General features: G+C 35.1%; 1 protein-coding gene and 1 pseudogene across 1 annotated transcript; one reads left to right on the forward strand and one right to left on the reverse strand.

Moving 5' to 3' along the window:
* Positions 10,546–13,123, forward strand: LOC18608779 (NAC domain-containing protein 73). Its single transcript, XM_018114641.1, has 3 exons — positions 10,546–11,163; positions 11,285–11,474; positions 12,156–13,123. Exons 1-3 carry the CDS (start codon positions 11,014–11,016, stop codon positions 12,683–12,685), a joined length of 870 nt encoding a protein of 289 aa, XP_017970130.1. The 5' UTR covers positions 10,546–11,013; the 3' UTR covers positions 12,686–13,123.
* Positions 13,921–22,078, reverse strand: LOC18608780 (annotated as a pseudogene).

Below are 23,576 nucleotides of genomic sequence, written 5' to 3' on the forward strand. Positions count from 1 at the left end.
CAGCTCCTTACCTAACTCTCACCCTTTACCCACTTGACCTATTTTTTATTTTTCTTTGTTCGCCTTAATCGTCCATTTGAGCTGAACTCCAGGTTGTTGTTCACAAAAATTAAAAAAAAAAGAATATTAATTATATATGAGCATCAAGTTGATGAATATAAGGTTTTATTGAGTAATTAGTTAATAAAGAGTTGAAAATTATTAATTTCTGGATGAAGGTTTACATTGGTGTTTTAACACTTATATTACCTACGTTGCACGATTAGTATTTATATAATCAAAGATGCTTATATACAAGACATATACACAAATATAATAACTTTTCAATTTTCTCTTAATAGAACAATCTCCTCATATATAATTCCAATTCATTGGAATAAAATTTTAAAATAAAATCTATATTCTTTTATCAAATATCATCAACAAATTCAAAATAAATGTGATTTAATTATTTTTTCTAAATTTTATTTACAAATCAATAATTAATAAAACACGAAAAGATTGGAACGAATATGATGGTTTTTATTCCTACTAATTTAGCTAAATTCGGTGGTCAATAGAATATCAAAAGTTTTTCCAGTATGGAATTAATTTGTTTTCTTTTCTTTTTTTTTTAAAGTTTATTTCTAAATCATTACTGATGGTATAACAAATACTTGAAATCAATATGATAATCTCTTATAGCTTTCTCTTTCCTATCATTTATGCAGACAAAAAGAAATTAATGAGCTATTCACAAAAAACTTTTTATTTTAAATCAAATGATCGCATTTCCAAAATTCATCATCAAAACCCCAAAATTAAAGTATATATGTTCATAAAGCTCACAATACATCATTTTCAAACTTTATTGTTGGCATTTAATGTGCAGAAGTTAAGCTTAGGAGTTCAACATTTAACACTTTTTTATTCAAAAAATATAAATACTAAATCTATTTTTCAAAATCCTAACTTTTGTATAATTTCACACAAACTTTGCGTTGAAAATAAGATAAAAAAATTTGGAGACAAATAACAATTTTATTGATTAGATGTGTTAGAAAATTTTTAAAATAAATAAGATAATCCTTTGATTTTTTTCTTAATATTCAGTTCAAGGGTTTTGATGACTTGATGTTAAATCGAAGTTCTTCCAAATTTTTTCAAATTCAGAATTTCCAACATTTATTGTTGGCATTTAATGTCTAGAAGTTAAGCTTAGGTGTTCAACATTTAAAACTTTTTTATTCAAAAAATATTCATATTTAATTTATTGTTCAAAAACTTAATTTTTGTATAATTATACACCCAAATTTGGTATAGAAAATAAGACAAGAAAGCTTTGCGACAGATAACAATTGTATTGATTAGATGTGCAAGTACAATCTCTGAAAATTCATTAAAATAAAAGAATAATTTGTTGATTCTTTTCTTCAACACATATCCGCTTCAAGAGTTGTGATGACTTGATTTTGAACAAATGAAATTGATCTCCTTTCTTGGGTTGGAACAAGATCAAATAGCAATTTCTTGAAAAATCTTGAGGCCTAATATATCAACTTTTTCAAGTTTGGTGAAAGGGTTTATATTTGATATAATGACAGTGTATAGAAGCTATACATTGTCAAGTCATCAAAGTATGTCACCTTATTAGTGGGATAAAACAAATATTCATTAAGAACTTAAAACTAAATATTGAAAAATTTGTAACATTTAATGAGGTAAAAAAATTAAATTTTTTTTTACTCTCTTTAAATTCTCTTCCACATTTCTCTCTAAGCCTTCTGATCTCAAAATTTTTTATAGATCTTCCACGCCTTTCTCAAAAATCTTTAGGATCTTGTTTTTCTTCTTTTCGGTTTAAGATTGTTTTTTTTTTTTTGAGTTTAAAGTGTAAAATAGAAGAGTAAATTTTTCTCTAAACTCTAATCCACCCTTCCCTCTAACCTTCTCTTGTTCTCTTTAAAGAATCGAAAATTTATTCAAGTTCAACTTTACTTTATATGTGATTGATTATGATTTGAAATCGATAGTAAAATTTTCAATTTAAAGTGTGAGATTTGAGATTGAGAGTCTTCAATCTATATTCTTGTTATAAATTCAATTAACTATTTTCATAGGATCATAATAGGTATTACTTTTTTATATATTTTACAATGGAAGAACTCATGGATTGATATAACAATCTTGATTCCTTAAAACATGAGACATGTAAGATTTTCATTTTGATTAGTTCCTATGGTACTGGACATAAGTTAGGTATATTAGAAGTGAAAAGCTTTAATTATCATTGCTTTTGAAATTGCATAATTTTATCAAATCCAATCTTAATGGAAGAAGAAGAGGAGAAGAAGATGATGGAGTTGGAGAGAGATTAAAAACAATAAACAAGAACAGTTGAGAGGAAGTTGGAGAGAGAAAAAAAAAGATTTTTTTAAAAAATTATTAATATTTACTTTTAAGTTCCTAATGGATTTTAATTTTGCCTCATTAATGATGTGTCACATTTTGATGATATGATAATGTATAAAAAGATATACACTATCAGCATATTAAATATAAATCTTTAGTGAAATTTTGAATCTTCAATATTTTCTGCTTCTGAATTTTTGAATTTTCTTTTATAACTTGACTTGTAGGTTGAAACTTTGGAGAATTTTCTTTGGAGACTTGTAGGTTAAAACTTTGGAGAGGATTTTGTTTTTCAAGTCTTCCTAATTTTCCTTCTTGAGTTTTACTTTATTCTTCATAATGTTCTTTTCCAATTGTCTCAAATGACCCGAAGGAGTACTGCACTTATAGTGTTATTAGATAAGAGAATTCAATGAGAATTTAGTCTTTTATCTCTAATAATTTTAATTTAATTAGAAATAAAGTATGATGACACATAGATGAATTCCAAAAACTTTATAAATATTACTTAAAGAAAACCTTTACAGAAAATTGTAATAAGATGACAATTCATTGTATCAATTATTGGACCTAAATGCAGCCATAATTTAAAAAAAAAAAAAGAGCCTAGCCCGTAGTGTAAGGATAATATAATGTAATAATGTTAGTAGGTTTTGGACAAGACATCTCATCAAAAAAATAATAATAATTATTATAAAGATGTTCTTTTGGTATGTAAATAGAGAGAGATGAGCAGCGCTCTTATGTTTTCTTCAACTTATGGTTAATCGAATAGCAATACCACCTACAATGTTCACTTTTGATGTCAACACAACCATCATATCTTAATAATGTGTCATTTTTTTTTCACTTAGAATCGAGTTTGAAATGGTTTCCTCTTGTTAAAATAATTTTGATAGTGATATTAATAGTAAAAAATTTTTATAGACGTGCACTTAATTAATTGTACGTATACGGTTAATTTATACTTGGATATATATTTGATCTAATAATAAAGAGTATTTAATTTTTATTTAAAAAATTAAAATTCTTACTTTCTTTGGAAATAATTGCATTAAGCTCCCCACCCTCTCAAAGAAAAAGAAGAAGAAGAAAAAGAAAAAGACTGCAGCTAGCATAAATAAACTATAAGCAAAGAGTTCTTATTAAGTATGCAAGGGTCCTCAATATATAATTAAAAATATCTAGCAACAGCAGGTGAAGCTCAGTTCAGAATGCTTGTGGGACTATAGCGTGATGTTAATTAAAGAGAAGAAGTCATTCCCACCAGCCTCTTTAAATGTATCAAGGATGGGGTATGTATATGTGGGTTGTCTCGTTTACAAAGTTCAATTAATTATTAGTTTAATGGACACTCTCCTCTCCTTATTTAGTTATAGAACCTAATTAGTTGTCTAATATAGTTTGGTCTTGCACTTGAATCTGATGTCTCAAGAAATTAAGCTTCGGGGAGTAGGCAATGGCATGCTTCATTTACACAAAAAGGAGTCCTATTGCAAGGGTTTGGCTATATATATATATAGAAAGCTATGCGATGGGACTGCCTTGCTGTCAAGAACTCCGCTCCCTCGTTTAAGTATACGATTGTCCATACGGCACTTGAGTGGACGCTTCCATGCAAGTTAGCCAAAACTCGGTTATATCTGATTTAAAAATAATAATAACAACAAATCAGATTAAGGGAACCCACATCGAAATCAAAAGGCATACCGAATGCCATATACGCAACCACTGAGTCATAAAAAAAAATATTTTATTAATATGAAATTAATTACAAAGGGACCAAGACACGCCATCTTCGGGCCATAGGGGCAGCTCTAGATGATTCGTTACAAACATACCTTTACCAGTGAGGCAGCCCAACAATCTGCTAACTGCTCACCCCCTATAAAAAGTTTACGAGATTTTACAAGTATTCTAACAGTAGCCATTACAACGCTTGAAATGAGGATATTCTTTTCCTAAAGGGTCTTTCCCTCTAAAGACTTAACAAGTATTTATGGATGTGTCATCACGAGTAATTACATTATTTGAAAGAGGGATATTTTCTTTACAGGTACAAAAGACTCAATCTCATAGACAACTTTACCCTATCATAGTCTAGTACAAGGTTGGCTCATGACATCTTCCTCCACTCAATCTGTCGACGTCCTTATTGACTGGTTGGCTTGAAACTCTTCAATCTTCTACTAGAAGGCGCGGAGGTTGGCTTTCTTATCCCAGGTGATCTCATTTGGCCCCAAACCTTTCCATCTCATCAAGTACTCCTGTGTTGGTCGTCGGTTGATGGTCGTCATCCTCCTTGCCAAATCTCCTCCATTTGGTGCTGTGATGGTGGCTTGGTGCTGATGGCGGCTCTTGTGGCTCGATTCCTGTTTGAATCTGCTAGATCTGCGTGGAACAGTTTCAGATTGCTGACGTGAAACACAGGATGTACCTTCATCCACTTGGGTGGATCAATCTTGTAAGAAGTCCTCCCTACCTTGGCTACTATCGGTACTGGATCTTCATACTTTTGTACTACTCTTCGATCTCTCCTCCTTTGGAATCGAAGTTGTTCGGGTACCAACTTCACCAGCACCAGGTCTCCCACGTTAAATTGTTGCTCCCTTCGGCTTTTATCTGCCTACTTTTTCATTCGACTGAAGGCTTTTTCTAAATAAGCTCTGACAATTTCAGTGTTTTGCTTCCACTCTTTAGCAAAGTTAAATGCCCGTGGGCTCTTCTCGGTATACAATTCTATTGAGGTATGAGGAAGTTTAGGTTGTTGTCTAGTGACGATTTCGAAAGGCTTTTTCTTTTGTGAGTTGAAACATAGTTGAGCCACTTCTAGTAAATTGGGCCAATTCTTCTAGTTTGCGTATACAAAGTGTCACAAGTATTCTTCCAATAACCTATTAAAGCGTTTTGTTTGACCATCTGTTTATAGGTGATAATTGGAAGATACATTGAGTTTTGACCCCAATAGCTTGAATAGCTCTTTCTAGAGAAAGCCGATAAACCTTGGATCTTATCGCTGATAATGCTATTCAGAATACCTCAATATTTTACCACATGTTTAAAAATCGTGCGAGCCATTTCTTTTGCAAAGCCAAACTTTTGTACTAGAATGGACGTTGCGTACTTGGAAAACCGATCCATCACTACCAAGATTGCTATCATATCCCCCACTTTAAGAAGTCTTACAATAAAATCTAAAGAAATACTTTCCCAGGGTTTGGTCGGTACTGGTAGAAGTTCGAGCATTCCCATCTATCTTTGTTTGTCTACTTTGTCCTATTGGCAAATGAGGCATGTCTTCGTATAATCCATCACATTCTGTCGCATATGAGGCCAATAGTAACCTTATTTCAGTAGTGCAACAGTCTGCTGCCAACCTGGATGTCCTGCCCAAGGAATGTCCTGACATTCCCACATTAATTTTTACCTAAGCTTTCCCGCTCTTGGAACAAATATGTGAAGTCCCTTCGTTAGTAGGAGTCCATTTTCCACACAAAAGTATTTCGACTTTCCGCTTTCCACCAACTTTCTAATAGCCATCGCTTAGGAGTTTTGATGCAAATTTTTTTTAATCAGATTACGAATATCTGTGGTCACTCGGCTGGCTATCATTGGCGCGATCACCTTTAGAGCTGCAAACTCAACCTTTCTACTAAGGGCGTTTGCTATATGGTTCGCTTTTCCCGTTTTATGCTCAAAGGAAGAATCAAACTCGGTTAGAAATTCTTGCCACCTCACCTGCTTAGCTGTAAGTTTTGGTTGTGTGGAGAAGTGGCTTACGGCTGTATTCTCGATCTTAACCACAAATTGTGATCCTAGCAAGTAATGTCGCCAGGCTCGTAAACAATGAATCACTACAAGTAGTTCTTTCTCTTGTGCCTTGTATCTCCTCTCAACTTCATTCAACTTTCGACTTTCAAACGTAACAACAGGGAACGGTAAGACAAGATCAGTCATCATTGTGTTCTTCAAACCTTCGAAGGCTTTTTGGCACTACAGAGTCCAGTTCCATTGTTGTCCCTTTTTCATCAATTCTGTCAATGCTATTGTTCTTTTTGAATATGCTTCAACAAATCTTTGATAATAATTGGCTAGCCCTAAGAAAGAATGAAGCTCGGTTGTATTCTTAGGGTGGCTCATTCTTTGATAGCCTTTACCTTTTGCATGTCCATTCGAATGTGCCCTTGTTCAATTATGTGGCCAAGAAACTAGATTCGGGTTTACGTGAATGCATATTTTTCCCTCTTTACATATAATTGGTGGTCGTGTAACCTTTGGAAGAGTTGTCACAAGTGCTGTAGATGCTCATCTAAGGTCGAACTGTACACCACAATATCATCTAAGTAGATCACTACGAACTTGTCCAGATAACAATGGAACACCTAGTTCATCAGTGTGCAAAAGGTAGCAAGAGCATTGGTTAGTCCAAAAGGCATAACGAGAAATTCAAATGCACCATACTATGTTACGCAGGTGGTTTTCGGCTCATCTCTCTAGACCACTTTTACTTGATGGTAACCCCATCTCAAATCTAGTTTGGAGAAGTACTTTGCACCACTTAGCTGACCAAAGAGATTTGCTATAAGAGGGATAGGATATTTATTCTTAACTGTGACTTTATTCAAAGATCAATAGTCCACACATAATCGTAAACTCCCATCTTGCTTCTTCTTAAAAGGTACTTGGGCTCCAAAAGGTGCTTTTGATGGTCTAATGAATCCAGCTTGAATCAACTCGTCTAATTGTTTCTTTAGCTTCACTAACTTTAGGGGAGCCATCTTGTATGGCTCTTTTGCAAGCAGCTTAACTCTTTGAAGTAATTCTATCTCGTGATCGACAGCTTGTGGAGGCGGTAGGACTCTTGGTAGTTGTTCTGGCATCATATCTTGAAATTCTTCCAAAACCAGTTTCACTTCTTTGGGTATTGGGTTTTCGTTATCTTCACCTTTGTAGATGGGCACGGCTAGGTAGGAAGGCTCACCTTTCTTGATCCCTTTCTTAAACTGTATAGTTGATATCATCTTTTTCCCACTCTTAGGTAGGATTGTAGTTTATACCACACATGCTCATTCTTCAAAAAATATTAAACAACTTGCAACAGGGAAAGGGATGGCTTGTGCTTTTGTCATAAAATCCAAGCCTAAGATAAAATCAAAATCATCTATAGTGGCTATAGTCAAGTTTATCTTTCCTTTCCAAGAGCCAATCTTAATCTTTACGCCTTTAGCATTTCCCATTATAGCCGAAGTTGGCGAGTTAACTGCTTTCATCTATCCAAAATCCTTCTCAACTTTAAGATCGCACCTCTTTGCCTCTCCTGAGGTGATGAAAGTGTCTGAGGCCCTCGTGTGGAGCATGGCTTTGGTGTTTTTCTCATTTAACAACACCTTTACATACATTAGACCTTGTTGAGGCTCATTCTCCATATTTTCTAGTTGTGCTTGCAAGGCACTGAGGAACCGAATAGAACCCATTCGTGTTGGCTCTTCCTCGGCTTATTTAACTGTGGTGTAGGATGGGGTGTATCAACATTGGTAGTACATATCGCACTGAGAGCTGCTCGATGAGGACAATCAACTACTCGATAAGGTTTTTAACATAGAAAACAAGATATCGATGGTCGTGGCTTGAAGTTCCATGGCTTGTTTGTTCTCGATTAAGGTGAATATCTAGCAAGTGGTCTTTTATCACCTCTCCTACTTGAAGGTCTACTTACTCTCGAAAATTTTACTCAATTTTTGAGCTAGAGTTACTTGTCTTAGATGAAAGGTCTTTTCTTTTGTTGGAGTTTTCACTATAATTAGTAAAGCGCTCAATAGCCTTAATTGCCGAAGTCACATCCTGTACCCTCTGTCGTTGTAACTTTGTCCTTGCCCATAGTTTTAGACCCTCAAGGAAATAAAACAGTCTATTTTTTTAGTCATATCCCTGATATCTAGCATTAAAGTAAAGAAGTTCCTCACGAACTTCCGCACTGATCCCGTTTGTGACAACTTCCTTAACTTCCATCATGCCATATACTCAACATTCTCAAGAAAAAACTGGTTCTTCAATTCTTGCTTTAGGTCCACCCAAGTGTTGATACGGCACTCACCATCGATGAATTTGGAACGCCACCACAAATTTACTTCCCCAGCAAGATACTTTAAAGCCATTGCCACTTTTTCCTCCTCCGACTTCGTGCGCACAGCTCAAAAATATTGTTCCATATCAAAAAGGAAGTTCTCCAACTTCTTAGCATTTCTGACCCCTTCGTATCGCTTGGGTTCCAGCACTTTGGCCTTTTTCCCTCAATTTCTTAGGCTCCCGCTAGCATTACCTGCAGTAATAACTAAAAGATTTACTTGAGCTTTCAATTCTCCAATCTCGCCTTAAAGAGTGCTTAATGCATCCCTAGTCTCATCACTTAAGGTATTAATCATCTAGGATAATTTTTGCTAAATTGTCTCAATTTCATCTATTCATTCGCACAAGACCATCTGAGCTTTTACTGTGGCCACCGCGACCTCTAGCTCATCAATCCTCTGACGGTCTTCTGGTGCACTCTGCGTGGTCACCATTTTTACACTTTAGATCAACACGTTTCATCCGTGTTCTTATACCAATTGTCACGAAATACGCTTCCCCGCTTAATTATGCAATAGTCTGTGCGGCACTTGAGTGGATGCTTCCACGCAAGTCAACAAAAACTCGGTTATATCATATCCAAATATAATAATAACAATAAATTAGACTAAGGGAACTCGTATCGAAATCAAAAGGCATACTAAATGCCATATATACAACCATTGAGTCATAAAAAGAAAAAATATTTTATTAATATGAAATTAATTACAAAGGGACCAAGACACACCATTGTCGAGTCTTAAGCGGCAGCCCTAGATGATTCGCTACAAACATGCCTTTACTAGTGAGGCAGCCCAACAATCCGCCAACTACTCACCCTCTATAAAAAGTTTACGAGATTTTACAAGTATTCTACTAATAGTCATTATAACGCTTAAAATGAGAACATTCTTTTCCTAAAGGGTCTTTTCTCTTAAAGACTTAATAAGTATTTGTGGAGGTGTCACAACGAGTCATTACATTATTTGAAAGATGGACATTTCCCTTACAGGCATAAAAGACTTAATCTCATAGACAACTCTATCCTATTATAATCTGGTATAAGATTGGCTCATGACATCTACCCTTGTAAGCTGGTGGTTGTGAATGAAACAGATCTAAAGGAACATAGTATCTTTCTTTTGAATGTAAGATGATCATCTTTTATTAAGAAGGAAAGAAAAAAAAGCTGTGAGGGGAAAAATTAAAAACATTGGCCTTGGGTCCTACTGATATTCTCTACGGGTTTCATGTCATGATCCACGTTTTGGTGAAGAGTACGGACTGTGATTAAATTCTATATTCCTCGTTTGTAATCATCACACACTTCACATTGCACGTAAGTTTCTTTTCTTTTTGTTTAATTATGGCGAAGACGGACGAGGAGTAATTCATTTAATTTCAAGGTGAAAAAGAGTTTTAAAGTTTCAGATATTCCTACTTTGGAGGAAGCAAGCAACCTTTGAGGGCTGAGAGAGGTTGGCTGCAATTTAATTTCCTAATCTTAAGTAAGGGTGACAGCTAATTATTTTTCCATTACCAAATTGAGAAGATGTATTCCATAAAAGAAATAAGGTTTCTTTGAATTGTATGTATATCATGATTTCTATCTGGAATTTAAACCTTTATCTGCTTTTGGGGTCAAAGATGGCACACTCTGACTTTGCCACGTGGACATTTGGGGGGAGAGAGGAGAGAGTGGTTTCTTGCTTTACATGAGAAGTCTACGTGAAGAAATAGAATTATGGGTGGCTATTGATATTTGTCCTTTTCTTTCTTTTTTTTTTTTCATTCTATATAATATTATATATATTCAAGTATATATTAGTATGCAAATTTTAGCTTTATGAATACTCCAGGGTGACATTGGACCAGAAATGTTTCTCTTTCTCTCTCTGGTGGTGAAATAGCTCCCAATAAATCAGATTGCCCTATCTCCACTCAATCCTTAGTACCTTTGAATATTATTCATTCTCTTAAATTTTAGCTAGCCATGTTAACAAACCAAAGCAGCCTTTCAGACAGAGGTGAAAAACAAAAGAGACATAAAAACTACATTTATTGCCATACAAGTTTCCATGCTGATACATAAGCTAAAACCAAACTTAAGATCCAAGCAATCCTTTTTTGGCTTTCAATAGAACTCACTACTATACTTGTAAAAAGAGAATTTTATTAGTCTCTTGAGATTTTTTTGGGTAGCTCTCTTTGCCGTGAGCAAGGACAATTAGGAGAACCAGATTAATGCAAAAGAATTGTACTAAAAAGTGAAGGAGAATTTAATTCCCTTCCCAACCCTCAAGATAAACAGCCTTCAGAGCACCAAAGCTTTAGAGGAGACAACAAGCTAACTTTTCTTCCTTCTTTTTTTTTCTTTCCCTTTTTAACTCTCTCTCTCTCTCTCTCTCTGTGATCTCCTCCCTCTCATAGTTTTGTTTATTTTGGGGAGTAGCAGGGGAGGAAACAAGAAAGGAAAAGATCCCAGTGTGGGATGGGAATAAGAGGAAGCCAAAGAAAATGACTTGGTGCAATGACTGCAGCAATGTGCAAACGATTGAGAGAAGCTCTCCTCCATCTTCTCATAAAACTGTTATTGCTGAAAGGCACAAAGATTGCCTAGTTAGAACCTGTCCCTCATGTGGTCATCAGATCAAATGCCGAGAGCAGGTCGTTTGTTTATCTTGATTGCATTCTCATTTTCTTTTATATGTTATGGTTTTGATCATGATTGCTCAACGTGGTTTACTTGTATTTGTTACACCCACATATTAAAAATGTTATATTATAGGCGGGAATTCATGATTTGCCTGGGTTGCCTGCTGGAGTGAAGTTTGATCCAACAGATCAAGAGCTTCTTGAACATTTGGAAGGGAAGGTGCGGTCTGATGCTCGTAAACTTCATCCTCTAATAGATGAATTTATCCCTACTATTGAAGGAGAGAACGGAATTTGCTATACTCATCCAGAGAAGTTACCAGGTGATAATTTAATTTTATTTTTCTAAGGATTCTACTCCCAGATCTATATATATACACTTGCGAATCCAACTTGAACAAACAAAGAAGGCAAAGTCGATAAATGTCATTATAAGGTTTTGCATTTTTGGCAACTAGTATATATTATTAAGGAGAGGGTGAGGCAAGCACATGCATAGCAATTTTGAAGAAAGTTAATCCAATGCTTCATATTAGAAATGGTCAAATTTGGCTTTGACATTATGATGGAGCCTTTTCATTTTATTAATTTGGGAAGTGAGTCCAGTCCTAAAGAAACCATATATATCAGAATCTGGTGTTTTCATCATTAGGAGCAAAATAGAAAGATAAACAAGTATACACAATTTTTCTAAGTCTTTAATTTATTAAGAAGAGCTGGATCGGAAACATGCTCATTTCATTTGGTTGAATGGTTAACCAATCTCCTTGTTCGAAGAAACCTGCCAGCTAACCTTAGTGCGTTTCATTTTCCCGTAAAATAGACATGAAGAAACCTTCCAACTAACCCTAGTAGCCTTCAACATTAGAAATGAAGAAAAACACTCCAACTTACATTTGTCAATAATATGACACCAACATGGTGCCCTTCACGTTAACAAATAAACTGTTCTGATTAGAAGTGAATGGTTTGTCATTTTTATAATCCATTTTCATTGTGTATAGGAGTTAGCAAAGATGGCCTAGTTCGCCACTTCTTTCACCGACCCTCCAAGGCATACACTACGGGAACTAGAAAAAGAAGAAAGGTTCACACTGACACGGAAGGCGGCGAGACCCGGTGGCACAAGACAGGCAAGACCAGGCCAGTTTTTATTAGTGGAAAAGTTAAGGGTTACAAAAAGATACTGGTGCTTTACACCAACTACGGGAAGCAAAGGAAACCCGAGAAAACGAATTGGGTGATGCACCAGTACCACCTTGGCAACAATGAAGAAGAGAAAGATGGTGAGCTAGTAGTTTCAAAAGTTTTCTACCAAACACAGCCTAGACAATGTGGCTCGGTAAAGGACTCCCTGCCCTCAAAATTAAAGGTGCAGAGTGGACACGAGGGTCCTCATCACCTTAAGAATAATGGGCTTGTTGAGTTGTATAATCCTTCTTTCATTTCCTTTGATCAAGGTGGCCAAACCAGAGGCAACCCTAGCCAGCTACTTCCCCATTTTGCAGTCCATGATGGGTCTTTCATTCCTTGAGAAAGTTACAAGGATCCACGGGAGGAAAGGAGATAGTGTACTTAGTAAAAGGACTGTGGAGGCAACATAAAAAATAAGCACTGGTGAAATAAGCAATAAATTAATTATTTACTCAAGGCTTTTAGGGAAGCCAAAAAAGGCGGGGAAGAATAAGGAATGTTGTGTTAGCTAGCGGAAGAGCAGAAGAAACATTCTTCAGCATGGTTAATTTTCTTTTCCTTCCTCCTTTGAAGGGATGCTTTGTACAGTGTAAGCAGCAGGGTGTAAATGTGTCACATGGTTCATCCAACTTTAATCTTGGACAAGTTAACTTTGGAAACTGTACAAAGGGTGATTCTTACTGCAAGTAGCTTCTTTTATTCAACACTTTCTCCTTTCAAATGTAACGACAATCTTCAAATAAGAGTATATATTTTACTGTTCAAATTGTACTTTAAACTAATTACTCCATCCATATGCACGTGCTCTATATATGCTGTATATTATTGTTTATCTTATATTTTATCTATCCCACTTTATACATACAACATATATTATAAACATATATATATATATATATATATATATATATATATATATATAGAGTAGTCCTATTAATTAAGAGAGGGAAATCATTTAAGTCTAATTTCTCAACTGGTTAAAAGTTGAGGTCTAATTGTTGTAGCGCAAAACACCCTCTTCTTGTTAATAAGGCCAAAAAAACAAAAAAAAAGAGGAAGAAAAAAAATGTCTGGATCAGAGTTCTTTGTATGTTTTTTGGGACCTGCTGGATCTAGTTCAAGCTTCTGTAAAAAATGCTATCATCAAAGTAAAGTTATCCTTAAAGTGCTACAAAAATTAGAAATTAAATATAAAAATGTTGCAACATGTAGAATACTGTTTGTTAATATTTAAATTTATTTTAAATAAATAAACAAATAAAAGATACAACTGTAATTCTGAATCATACAACTTTCATTTTTGTTATTATACTTAGCAAGTAACTATTTGTTAGTGTTTAGACATCTGAAGTAAGCAAGTTACTTGTCTTGAAAGTTAGTTTAGAAAAGGAAAAAGAAAAAGGAGGAAGTTCCTTGCCTTGAAAGTTCAAGTAAGCTGCTGGAGTTGAAACTTCAATGTCAGTGTAGGGGTGAGGCTGTAACACCTTTAGCCATTAATGCAATCTACCAACCACACAGCTTGAATTTAGGTCACTTAATTTGAGATTATGCGTTAATTTGAGCTTGGTCGAAATGTCATTAATCAACTCATGATCCCAATCATTTAATATGATTAGAGTTATTAATTTATTTTGAGCTTAGAAAATAGTATCAATTATAGCAGCTCAAATATATTTGCTTTTTATTGCATCTGTTCATTCCTCCTAGAATTAAATAGTAGTACTAAATTAATGACTATATTTCTAGGCATTCACTTCACATCTGCGTATCCATCGAAGAAGCTTTACCTACCATGTTTGCCTCTGCCCGAGCTGTAAAACTCGGATTCTAAAGCACTTGCACTCATTGAGCTTACTCTAGGCATATTCTTTATGTTCAATAATGTCTGTACCTTCTCTTCGCTCTCTTGGTTCCTGGCTTCTAGTAAAGCAACCTTACCTTACATATGATATCTTCTTTCCTTTCATTTTGACAAGCTAATATTTCTACCCGCAATATCCTAACTACCTGTTTTGCAACTTCACACCTTTTATATACTTCCTGAAACCGTTTTGTCTCAGAGAGGTTCTGCTGCAACAGTTTGCTTCTCATTTGGACCAGTATATGGGCTTCTCTCTTCAACAATTCATGCATTTCACTCAACAATCTGATTTTAAGATTCAAATCTGATGATTTGTTATCACAGCTCTCTATCCTGGATTCAGCAGCCCTTGTACGGTTAACAGCACCAAGAACCACAAGACATGTGGTCCTTAAAATGCAAAATGAAGAATGAAAAAACGGAAAGAAAGGTCACCTTCAACTCCAAACTCAAATTGGTTAAACATTGCTCAGCAGACACAAGCTTTGCAACTTTATTCTTGATTTCTTCTTCCTGTCCTCAGAAACCATGGTGAGTGGTGTACATTAAAATGTAAACCACAACGATTGAATAAGTATGCATTCAACAGTGTGTTTGCATATTGAATTCCTGCATGCATGTGCATGCAAGAGAGAGACAGAGATGCACCACCATTGCTTCCAAACTGCTGGAGAATTCTATTATAAAGGCATTTAAGCTTTCACCAACTGTAGCTGCTTTCTGCAGGGCAGCTTTGGCATCCCCATAACAGCAACATCATACTTGTCTTACCATTCATTTGCTTCCATCTGAGCAGATTTAATTTTTTTCATGAGCAGCAGCATTTTTTGCTTCAGCTGCTTCACTCCTATACCTGACAACAGCAATTTCTGCATTGACATTGTCATTATCTGCATTTCTCTTAGTCAATAGCCCTTCATGTTTTCTTTTCCATTCCAAGGATTCCTGCCTCAGAGACTCCATAGTTTGAAATAAACAAGAAGACCTCTCCTCCAACAAGCTACACTTGCTCTTTAAATTAGTTATACGGTTCTTTTAGGATCAGAAAGCTTCGTCATGTCATCAATAGCATCCTCATAATGCTTTTGATGTTCACCTTTTAACTTCTCACATGCCTCCAAATGCTTGTCAGGCAATTCCATTTTGTCTTCAATTGAACGGCAATTCAGCAAAAGGGTTTTCTTCTCTGATAAAACATGATCTATTTGCTTCTTGGTTTGGTTGAGTAAGGCATCCTGCAAACTGGGTTTCAACAGACACAGGCATCAGTTATAAATTATAACAGGCATTTTTAGCGGTGGTTTCATTCAGTAGAATAGCTTGGCCTCTATTACTGTATTACACCCTTCACAAACTATATTAAGTAAGTTTTATTTATTATACAGCTTGGCCCATAATTTAGCCTTTAAAAACTTTATAATTTAATATACATAAAAAAATATATAACATTCATACTTTTTAACTTGTTTGACCAAAGAAGGTTAATTGATTCTCTTAAAGAGAATGATGACGGCTCATGTTTTATGCATTTGCAAGTGCCTAGTATTTTGCTAGTCCATGTGACATCTAAATGGCTAAATAATACATAATAGAGATGGATGATATGGGGTTCAATAACATAGTCAGAGAAAATATGGGTTTAAATGATATACTACCCTAATAAACCATCTTATCCCATCAAGTTTGTCTATCCTGTGTATGGCAGTCCAACTGCCTCAATAGGGTAACAGGCCAGATTTTTACATTTGATGTAAGCTAATAAAGATATGGCAAATTTGAACAAACCTCTTTTTCAAGAAGCAGGATAACATCTGCCGTTTGTTGGACCATGAACAGATGCTTCATATTCAGATAGCAGACAACCAACAACCTCTGCAGCAAAAATTTGACACAGACACAGAAGTAGTGATTGATGATGAAGATACATATTCATCTAGAGAGAAACAAAGTGATTTATTGATAAAGAATGCCTCGATCATCAGATCACATGAAAGTTCTTATCCTATTTATATGAAAAATAATAGTAGGAAAATGTTTTCACAATAGGCTGAACAAGAATGCTGGCTCTATCCAGAGAATATTACATTGTTAAGTAGGCGTCAGAAGCAACAAGATCTCTATTCATTTGTCACTATCAACTCCAAAAGCATTGAGGTACGGTTAGTTGCCATGAGCAAAATGGTATTGAATGGTTATGGAGCTTAAACCACAGAGAAAGACAAGTAGTAAGAGCTGGAAATTCATTTTACAGGGGTGAATGGGTGTAAGATTCCAGTATGTAGGACATGAAATGATGCCTAGTTGATCACTCCTATACCTTACGACCTATAGACAAAATTACACCAAAATTTTGGTTCATGAGTATTACAAAGCCTAAACATGAGCATCATCATCAACTTTTGGTGAAGCAACAATCAATATAAAAAATTAAAGGAAAATGAAAGAAACCAGATTTTTAGAAGAATAAAAGAACACAGATATTTAAAATATTTTATCCTGATGACAAAATAAAAATGTTTGTGACCTGGCAGTCTGCTATCAATTTCTTTTCCATGCTTTGTATAGCATTCAAGCATCTTAAATCAGCCTCCATAAATGCATTTCTTCTGTAGTCCCGCATCCATTGCTCAATTTAAGTAATAGTATCAAAGTAACATATTACATGAAATGCAATAGCAAAGGTAGAGAATTGCCATGATGTCCAACATCCAATTAAAGAAAAAATTGCAAAAATGCAAACAACCTCATTTGTACTCTTAGAGATGCTAAAAATTTCTTCAGTTGGTTAACTGATAACCTCAAATGCCTTTGTGAAGATATTATGAAGCCTTTCATATTTCTGTCTTGTCAAACTAGCACCAACAGCACTAACATTAAATGCAACAAATGATTTCCAAATTGCCTCATCATGTGCTTATCTTAAGGAACCTAAAATTACCAGACTAAATTTAATAAATAAGAATGGCAGATGATCATAATATGAATTGGACCCTTTTTTTTCTTTTGGCCATTGAAAATGCACCTTGTTAAACACCCCAAAAGACACCTACCTCTTCAGCAGGCTTTGTGCAGTCAAAAGCAGACAAATAAACTTCTTAAGCTATATCATATACCCTTTGACACTCTAATTCTTTTACACTCTGCAAAGAATGAAAAGTACAAGTGATTAAAACCAGTTTTCTCAACTTAAATGGTGCAGGCTTGATCACATGAACAGTCAGCAGATGGAAACCCAAAAGAAAAGCAGCTACTAAAGGTTAAGGGTGCAAGAATCACAAGATTAATCATTAACTTTTCAGAAACTAAGAAAGATTATATTTGCTTGCACCCAATGATCACAACTTAAGTTGCTTCAATATCACCAACTTCACTTCAAAACCCACTTTTGTTGCCTAGCCATCCATGCATATTTACAATATATTTTCAAGTAAATATAAAATGTAAACTGTTTGTTTCAGACTTTCAGGAAATGGATGAAACAAAAGAGAACCCAATAGTTTAATGCCTTCTAGTTGGATGCTCCTAAATGATTCCCACTGAATTCTTTCTACTGTATGCTTGAACACAACTTTCCTAAACTAGCTCCTTGTCCCAGAGGCCCAAAACTTGCACACCAGTAATGCTACTTGACCGCTGATAAGGATTTGGTACTTTTATGCACTACAATTAGTCAAAATCATTTGTCCTTCCTTGTTAAGAGTGGAAACACATGGAGCAGTCTATGATTATTCATGGCTTCCTTCATCATCTCTTAGCAGGATACTAGTCCAAATCACAGGCCTTTTGCAGGTTTATGTCTGTTGAGCTGAGAGTTATATCAAACAGATAAAATCTAATGAAATCTAACCCAAAAATTTCAGTGTAACTTTTTTGTTTTCCTGGTAAATAATATTTCACTACAAAAGCATTTCAGCATTCTTAAAAGTTCTCAGCTGTAGGGAAAGTCGACACTAAGTTATCACTAAGAGTACCATAGATGGAAAAGAAATAGAGACATGGAAAGTCCAGGCAATGTCGCCAACCTGCCACAAGGATAATATTGTTGGTACTGCACCATCTCTAAGAGCATCCAAAAAGATTTTGCTATACCAGCAAGAATGGTCCTGTTGAGGCAAAATAAAATAAAATCTTCGTATAATGAGTTTAAGGGTAAGATATACCTGGTTTTTGGCAGTTTCATCTTCTCCTTCTACGTAGCACTGGCCTCAAGGCTTTCTCTAGATAAACACTAGGTGTTACGGTGTTACATTTGCATTATCCTCTTTCAAGTCCAAGCAGAAGTTCTAAAAGTGACAAGTGAAAAAGCTGTAACAAGTAGAAAGGCCACAGATGCAGGTTTATTAGCTATTGGCTCACCTGTACAACGAAACTATAAGAACAGAGCATTAAATCACTCTCAAGAATTGCACACAGTGTAGAATAATGCCAATGACAATTACCCTCAGAAGTCAGACAAGGATGGGGGAAAATGTCCAAGCTCAGATGTCCTTTCCACGTGCGGCTCTAGTCTGAATCTGCTTGGCCATTTCAGTGACAAGAGACGTGATCAAGTGAAGCTTCATCAATACCACCCATCTGTACATGAAGACAGTCAAAATAAACAGAACATCTTGAACTGGGCATAGATGGTATTATGTACATTATGGTTCATGTCCTAGATATTTAAAAACACCACCCTGCGAGCAGTGGTTTGGGTGAACACATGAATGATGCCCCTGAATAATCTGTACTCACGTGATTGTAGATAAACATGCTCAATAAGGACTGCCAAGGAGAAAATCTGGGTGTTGTATATTTCCTATCAGAAAAGTTTGGGAAGCAGAGATAAAAATGGAAATTTTTGAAAAAAAAAATAGATAATAAAAGTTTTAATGTGCAAAGTTAATGAAGAAAATATACTGAAGAGACTTATTGTAGCATGTAAAATTGAGTTGTTTCATATCATTGCTAATATCTCATCAATTCTTTTGCAACCATTATCAGAGTAGATATAGCAACATCAGGCCTGCATTTTGAATCCATACTAAGTTCATTTGAGGTCATTGATGTGACACACACTCAGAGTAAGCAAAATAGGTAAAACTGGTAGTCTTAGGCTACATTTGGTAAGGATGAAAACATTTTTCAGAAAATTTTTTCTTCATTTTCCCTTGTTTGGTAATGTGAAAATATTTACAGGTGGTAAAATATTTTCAAGCAAAGGAAAAAATCCCACTAACCCTAGATTCCTTTCCCTGCCACCTTCCCCTCCCTCTAGGATCGATCCCATAAACATTGGGACTGATCTCACAAAGCATCATTGCCCTCCCCTCCTTGTGGGATCTATCCCGAGGTTTATGGGATCAACCCCACAAAGCATCATCGTTTTATTCAACTATTTCTCAACAAAGCAATTTTCAACAATTCAACTATTTTCCTTATTTTCATCTCTTTATTCATTATTCTTTTGCCCAGGAAAACATCACTGACTATTTTTTATTCAACTATTTCATAGGGCTCATATCACCTATAATTATTTTTACTAAGATACTACAATCTTTAATAAATACAAAAACAATTAAGGTCAATCAAAGAAAAATATTTATATAAAATAGGAAATAAAATTTTCACACACGAAAATCTCTCTTTTCTTTTTGATTTCCAATTTATGATTTATTCACTTAACAAAATAACCAGTATAACAATATGATGAGAAATAAATAAATAAAAAGGGTTAAATATTATTTATATATAATATTTTTAATGTTGAAAGAAATGTTTTGAATGTCTTGTGAATGTTGATACTTTTATGGTGTCATGTCGAAAATATTTTGTACAGGATGATCCAAACAATAGAAAATATTTTTATTTTCGGCATTTAATCTAAATAACAAAAAATATTAGATTTTCCAATAAAATGCTTTACACAGAAAAGATATCCGTTCAGCAAGTTATTTTCCGGTTACGAAGTGGAGCCTTACATTCATAGTTGGCTAAACTTAACTACTTTAGTATAGTTTCATCAATAATATGTTCATTGTCGGCTGTTTGGTCATTTCAGTGACAAGAGAAAGGTGATCAAGTGAAGCTCATAAATACCACCCATTTGTACATGAAGATGGCCAAAATAAACAGAAAATCTTGAACTGGGCATAGATGGTATTATGTTCATTATGGTCCATGTATTAGATATATAAAATTAACACCCTGCTAGCAATAGTTTGGTTGAACACATGCATGACACCCCAAAATAATCTGTACTCACCTGATTGTAGATAAACATGCTCAATAAGGACTGCTAAGGAGAAAATCTGGGTACTGTATGTTTCCTATCAGAAAAAAACAATCAGAAAAGTTTTGGAAGCAGAGATAGAGAAAGGAAAATTTTGAAGAAAAACAAACAGATAACAAAAGTTTTAATATGCAGAGTCAATGAAGAAAATATAGAGAAGAAACTTGTTGTAACATGTAAACTTGATTTGTTTCATATCATTGCTGATATCTCATCAACTCTTTTGCAACCATTTCCAGAGTAGATTAAGCAACATCAGGCCTGCATTTTGAATCTATACTAAGTTCATTTGAGGTCATTGATGTGGGACACACTCAGAATGAGCAAAATAGGTAAAACTGGTAGAGTCTTATCTTCATAGTTGGGTAAACTTAGTGCGGTATAACTAGTTTAGTATAGTTTCAGCCACCACTGATTTAGGCTGATGAAACCTCTACACTAAATATGACCAGTAGTGGTATCTTTACAACTTTGTTGTCCATGGAATAAACCTGTTGCTTTAGTTAGAGACCTGGAGGTCAGATCTACAAGAAGCACATCTAATGCAAAAGCATGCATTGGAAGTCTATCAAACCTTCACTTGAACTATATATTTAGCAGTCGGCGTAAATTATCTAGGTAAATCTTTTAATAATCCCAGGCAATTGAAGCATGAAAGAGTCTTCAAAACTCTTATATCTTGACTACATGCTCTTCCCTAAAATAAGCACGATATTGTCCATGGAAGAACAAAAGAGAAAGTTGCAGGTCATCATTGACACAATTGTGACAGGACTAAGTTCATTAAGGAAAAAAGAAAGAAGGCCTAACTGTTGGATCATAAGCATCAATCCCTTCAGTATCTATTAGCAGAAAACCATTTTCAGACCCATCGAGTGCTGTTCTCTTCAGTGGGGCACACCAATTCCAAAGCCCTTTGGTACACGCCCCATGAGTTGATGCAACTCGGAATCCATTGCTCTTACCAAGAAGCTACAATGCATTCAAATTTAGATGCAGCCTTGTTAGCCAATATCTTTCTATTAGTATATTATTGTGAAACCTGTATGAAAACTAGTGTAATTATACTGATATAGCACCATCTCAATTGTTATCATACATTATGTGAATTTCAAGCATTATTTTTTAACTTTGCCATTGCTGATAAACTAGCCAAAAAGATTTAAGAATACATAAAAGCCACCAAAATGTTCAACCCTTAATGCCGAAAAGCCCGCATTTAACGTTTGATTCCCAAAAGAGAAGAACGAAAAACAAAGGGAGAGGAAAAAAAGGAAAGAAAACAAATTTGAGATATCTTACCTGGTTCAGAATAAAGCTTTCACCTTTTCGAGCACGGCCACAAACAGAGACAACGCCAATGGGTCCATTGATACGCTTAAGTGCATCGACGGTTTCTGGGTTCATCTTCAACTTACCATTGTCGTCGCATTGGCTTCCCATTGATCATCCAACGACTGCATCCCGGTTCTGATCATCATTAATCGTCAGTTTGGTTGCTGAAAATTGAGTTATTTATTGATTTTTTTTTTGTTTTAAAGAAAGAATTTGAGAATGAAGAGAAAAGTAGAATGAAATGAGCCACACAGACAAAAATTAGTGTTTTTTTATTATTATTTAACATTTGATTACTTTTACAGACTGCTATGTTCTAAGTTTGTCCAAAAGAAATGGATTTACTTTAAAGTCAAATAATAAAACTAAAAAAAATAAAAATACTTATTAAATATTTTAACATATCAACGTGAGTAATATAGGAAATTTTTTTTTAGCCCTTATAAATAACATGTTTTTGTAAATAATCGTCGCGATACTTTTAACTATTTTTAACCACCAAAAAAGATTTTGAGATAAAAATATCCTTAATGAGCCGTCTTCGTTAACGTGCACTCTCAAACATGTGAAAAATGAGATAAAAAAAATAAATATACAAAGATTGGTTGTGCAAAATATCCAAATTTTTTTTCCAAAGGTTGTGCAAAACAAAATAATGTTGCATGAGATGGGTTTTCAGAGATTTAGGATATAGCATTCAGATAATAGGAGAAGAGAGATATTAAATCGAACGAGGAACCGGTCGTCATGAATGGAAAGCTTGGCTAATGATGTGAAACCAAAAATCCTTGATAGGGTGGTGAATTGAAAGGAGAAAGATGTGAATCCAAAGCAGAAAATAGTCTTGCTATAGCAGGCCATATGTTAGATAGCTGTCGCAGGACAGAGTTTAGAGTTTGTGAAACGTCATGTTGGGAATGTGTGACACAGCACTGCTCAAAGTTGGTGAGACGCCATGGAAAGAATTTGTGAGACGCCAAAGTTAAGAGTTGGTGACACGCCATGATGGGAATCTGTGACACAACAGCGTTCAGAGTTGGTGAGAAGCCATTGAGGGAATTTGTGACACACCAGATTAAGAGTTGGTGACACAATATGGAGGGAATTTGTGACACGCCAGCGTTTAGAGTTGGTGAGACGCCATTGATTGAATCTGTGATACACCAGAGTTAAGAGTTGGTGGCACGCCATGGAGGAAATCTGTGACACGCCAGCGTTCAAAGTTGGTGAGACGCCATGGAGGGAATATGTGACACGCTAGAGTTCAGAGTTGGTGACACGCCATGGTCATGTTTAGAGTGTGTGACACGGTAGTGCTTGAGCAACTGACACGTCATGGTTTGAAATAGAGAGAGGAAAAACAAAGCAGGCAATTAACATGGTAATCGTTTGGACTTTCACTGAATTAATTCCCCTTTTTCAGAATAAATAAGAATATTAGAAGGCCATTTTTCATTTTAAACAGTTATTATTCAGAATTCGTAACGTTTGTGTGATTCATTTCTTATTCCCGCCGGTGCCAGAGTGTTCGAGAAAGCTCTTTGCAAGCGGAACGAAACCACAGCACCAACAAAAAAATGTCGGCCATGAATGAAAAGGTCAGTGAGTCTCAAATTCACAACATTCTTGTGTTCGTTAATTTTTTGGTTTTTTCCTGAGTTTGTTTGATATGTTCAGATTTTTTGTTTTATTTTGTAAATGTTTGGATTGTGTTTTCTTGCTGGTTTGATGGTTGTTGTGGTTAAGCCATAGTGGTTTTAGGGG

This window comes from Theobroma cacao, chromosome 2 (genome assembly GCF_000208745.1).
Source record: "Theobroma cacao cultivar B97-61/B2 chromosome 2, Criollo_cocoa_genome_V2, whole genome shotgun sequence".
NCBI lineage: Eukaryota > Viridiplantae > Streptophyta > Magnoliopsida > Malvales > Malvaceae > Theobroma > Theobroma cacao.

Excerpts from the sequence above, each read along its gene's own strand:
- LOC18608779 (XM_018114641.1), top strand. The coding sequence starts at position 11,014 with ATGACTTGGTGCAATGACTGCAGCAATGTGCAAACGATTGAGAGAAGC. Across the intron at positions 11,164-11,284 it reads AGATCAAATGCCGAGAGCAG|GCGGGAATTCATGATTTGCC; the intron begins GTCGTTTGTTTA and ends GTTATATTATAG. Across the intron at positions 11,475-12,155 it reads TCATCCAGAGAAGTTACCAG|GAGTTAGCAAAGATGGCCTA; the intron begins GTGATAATTTAA and ends CATTGTGTATAG.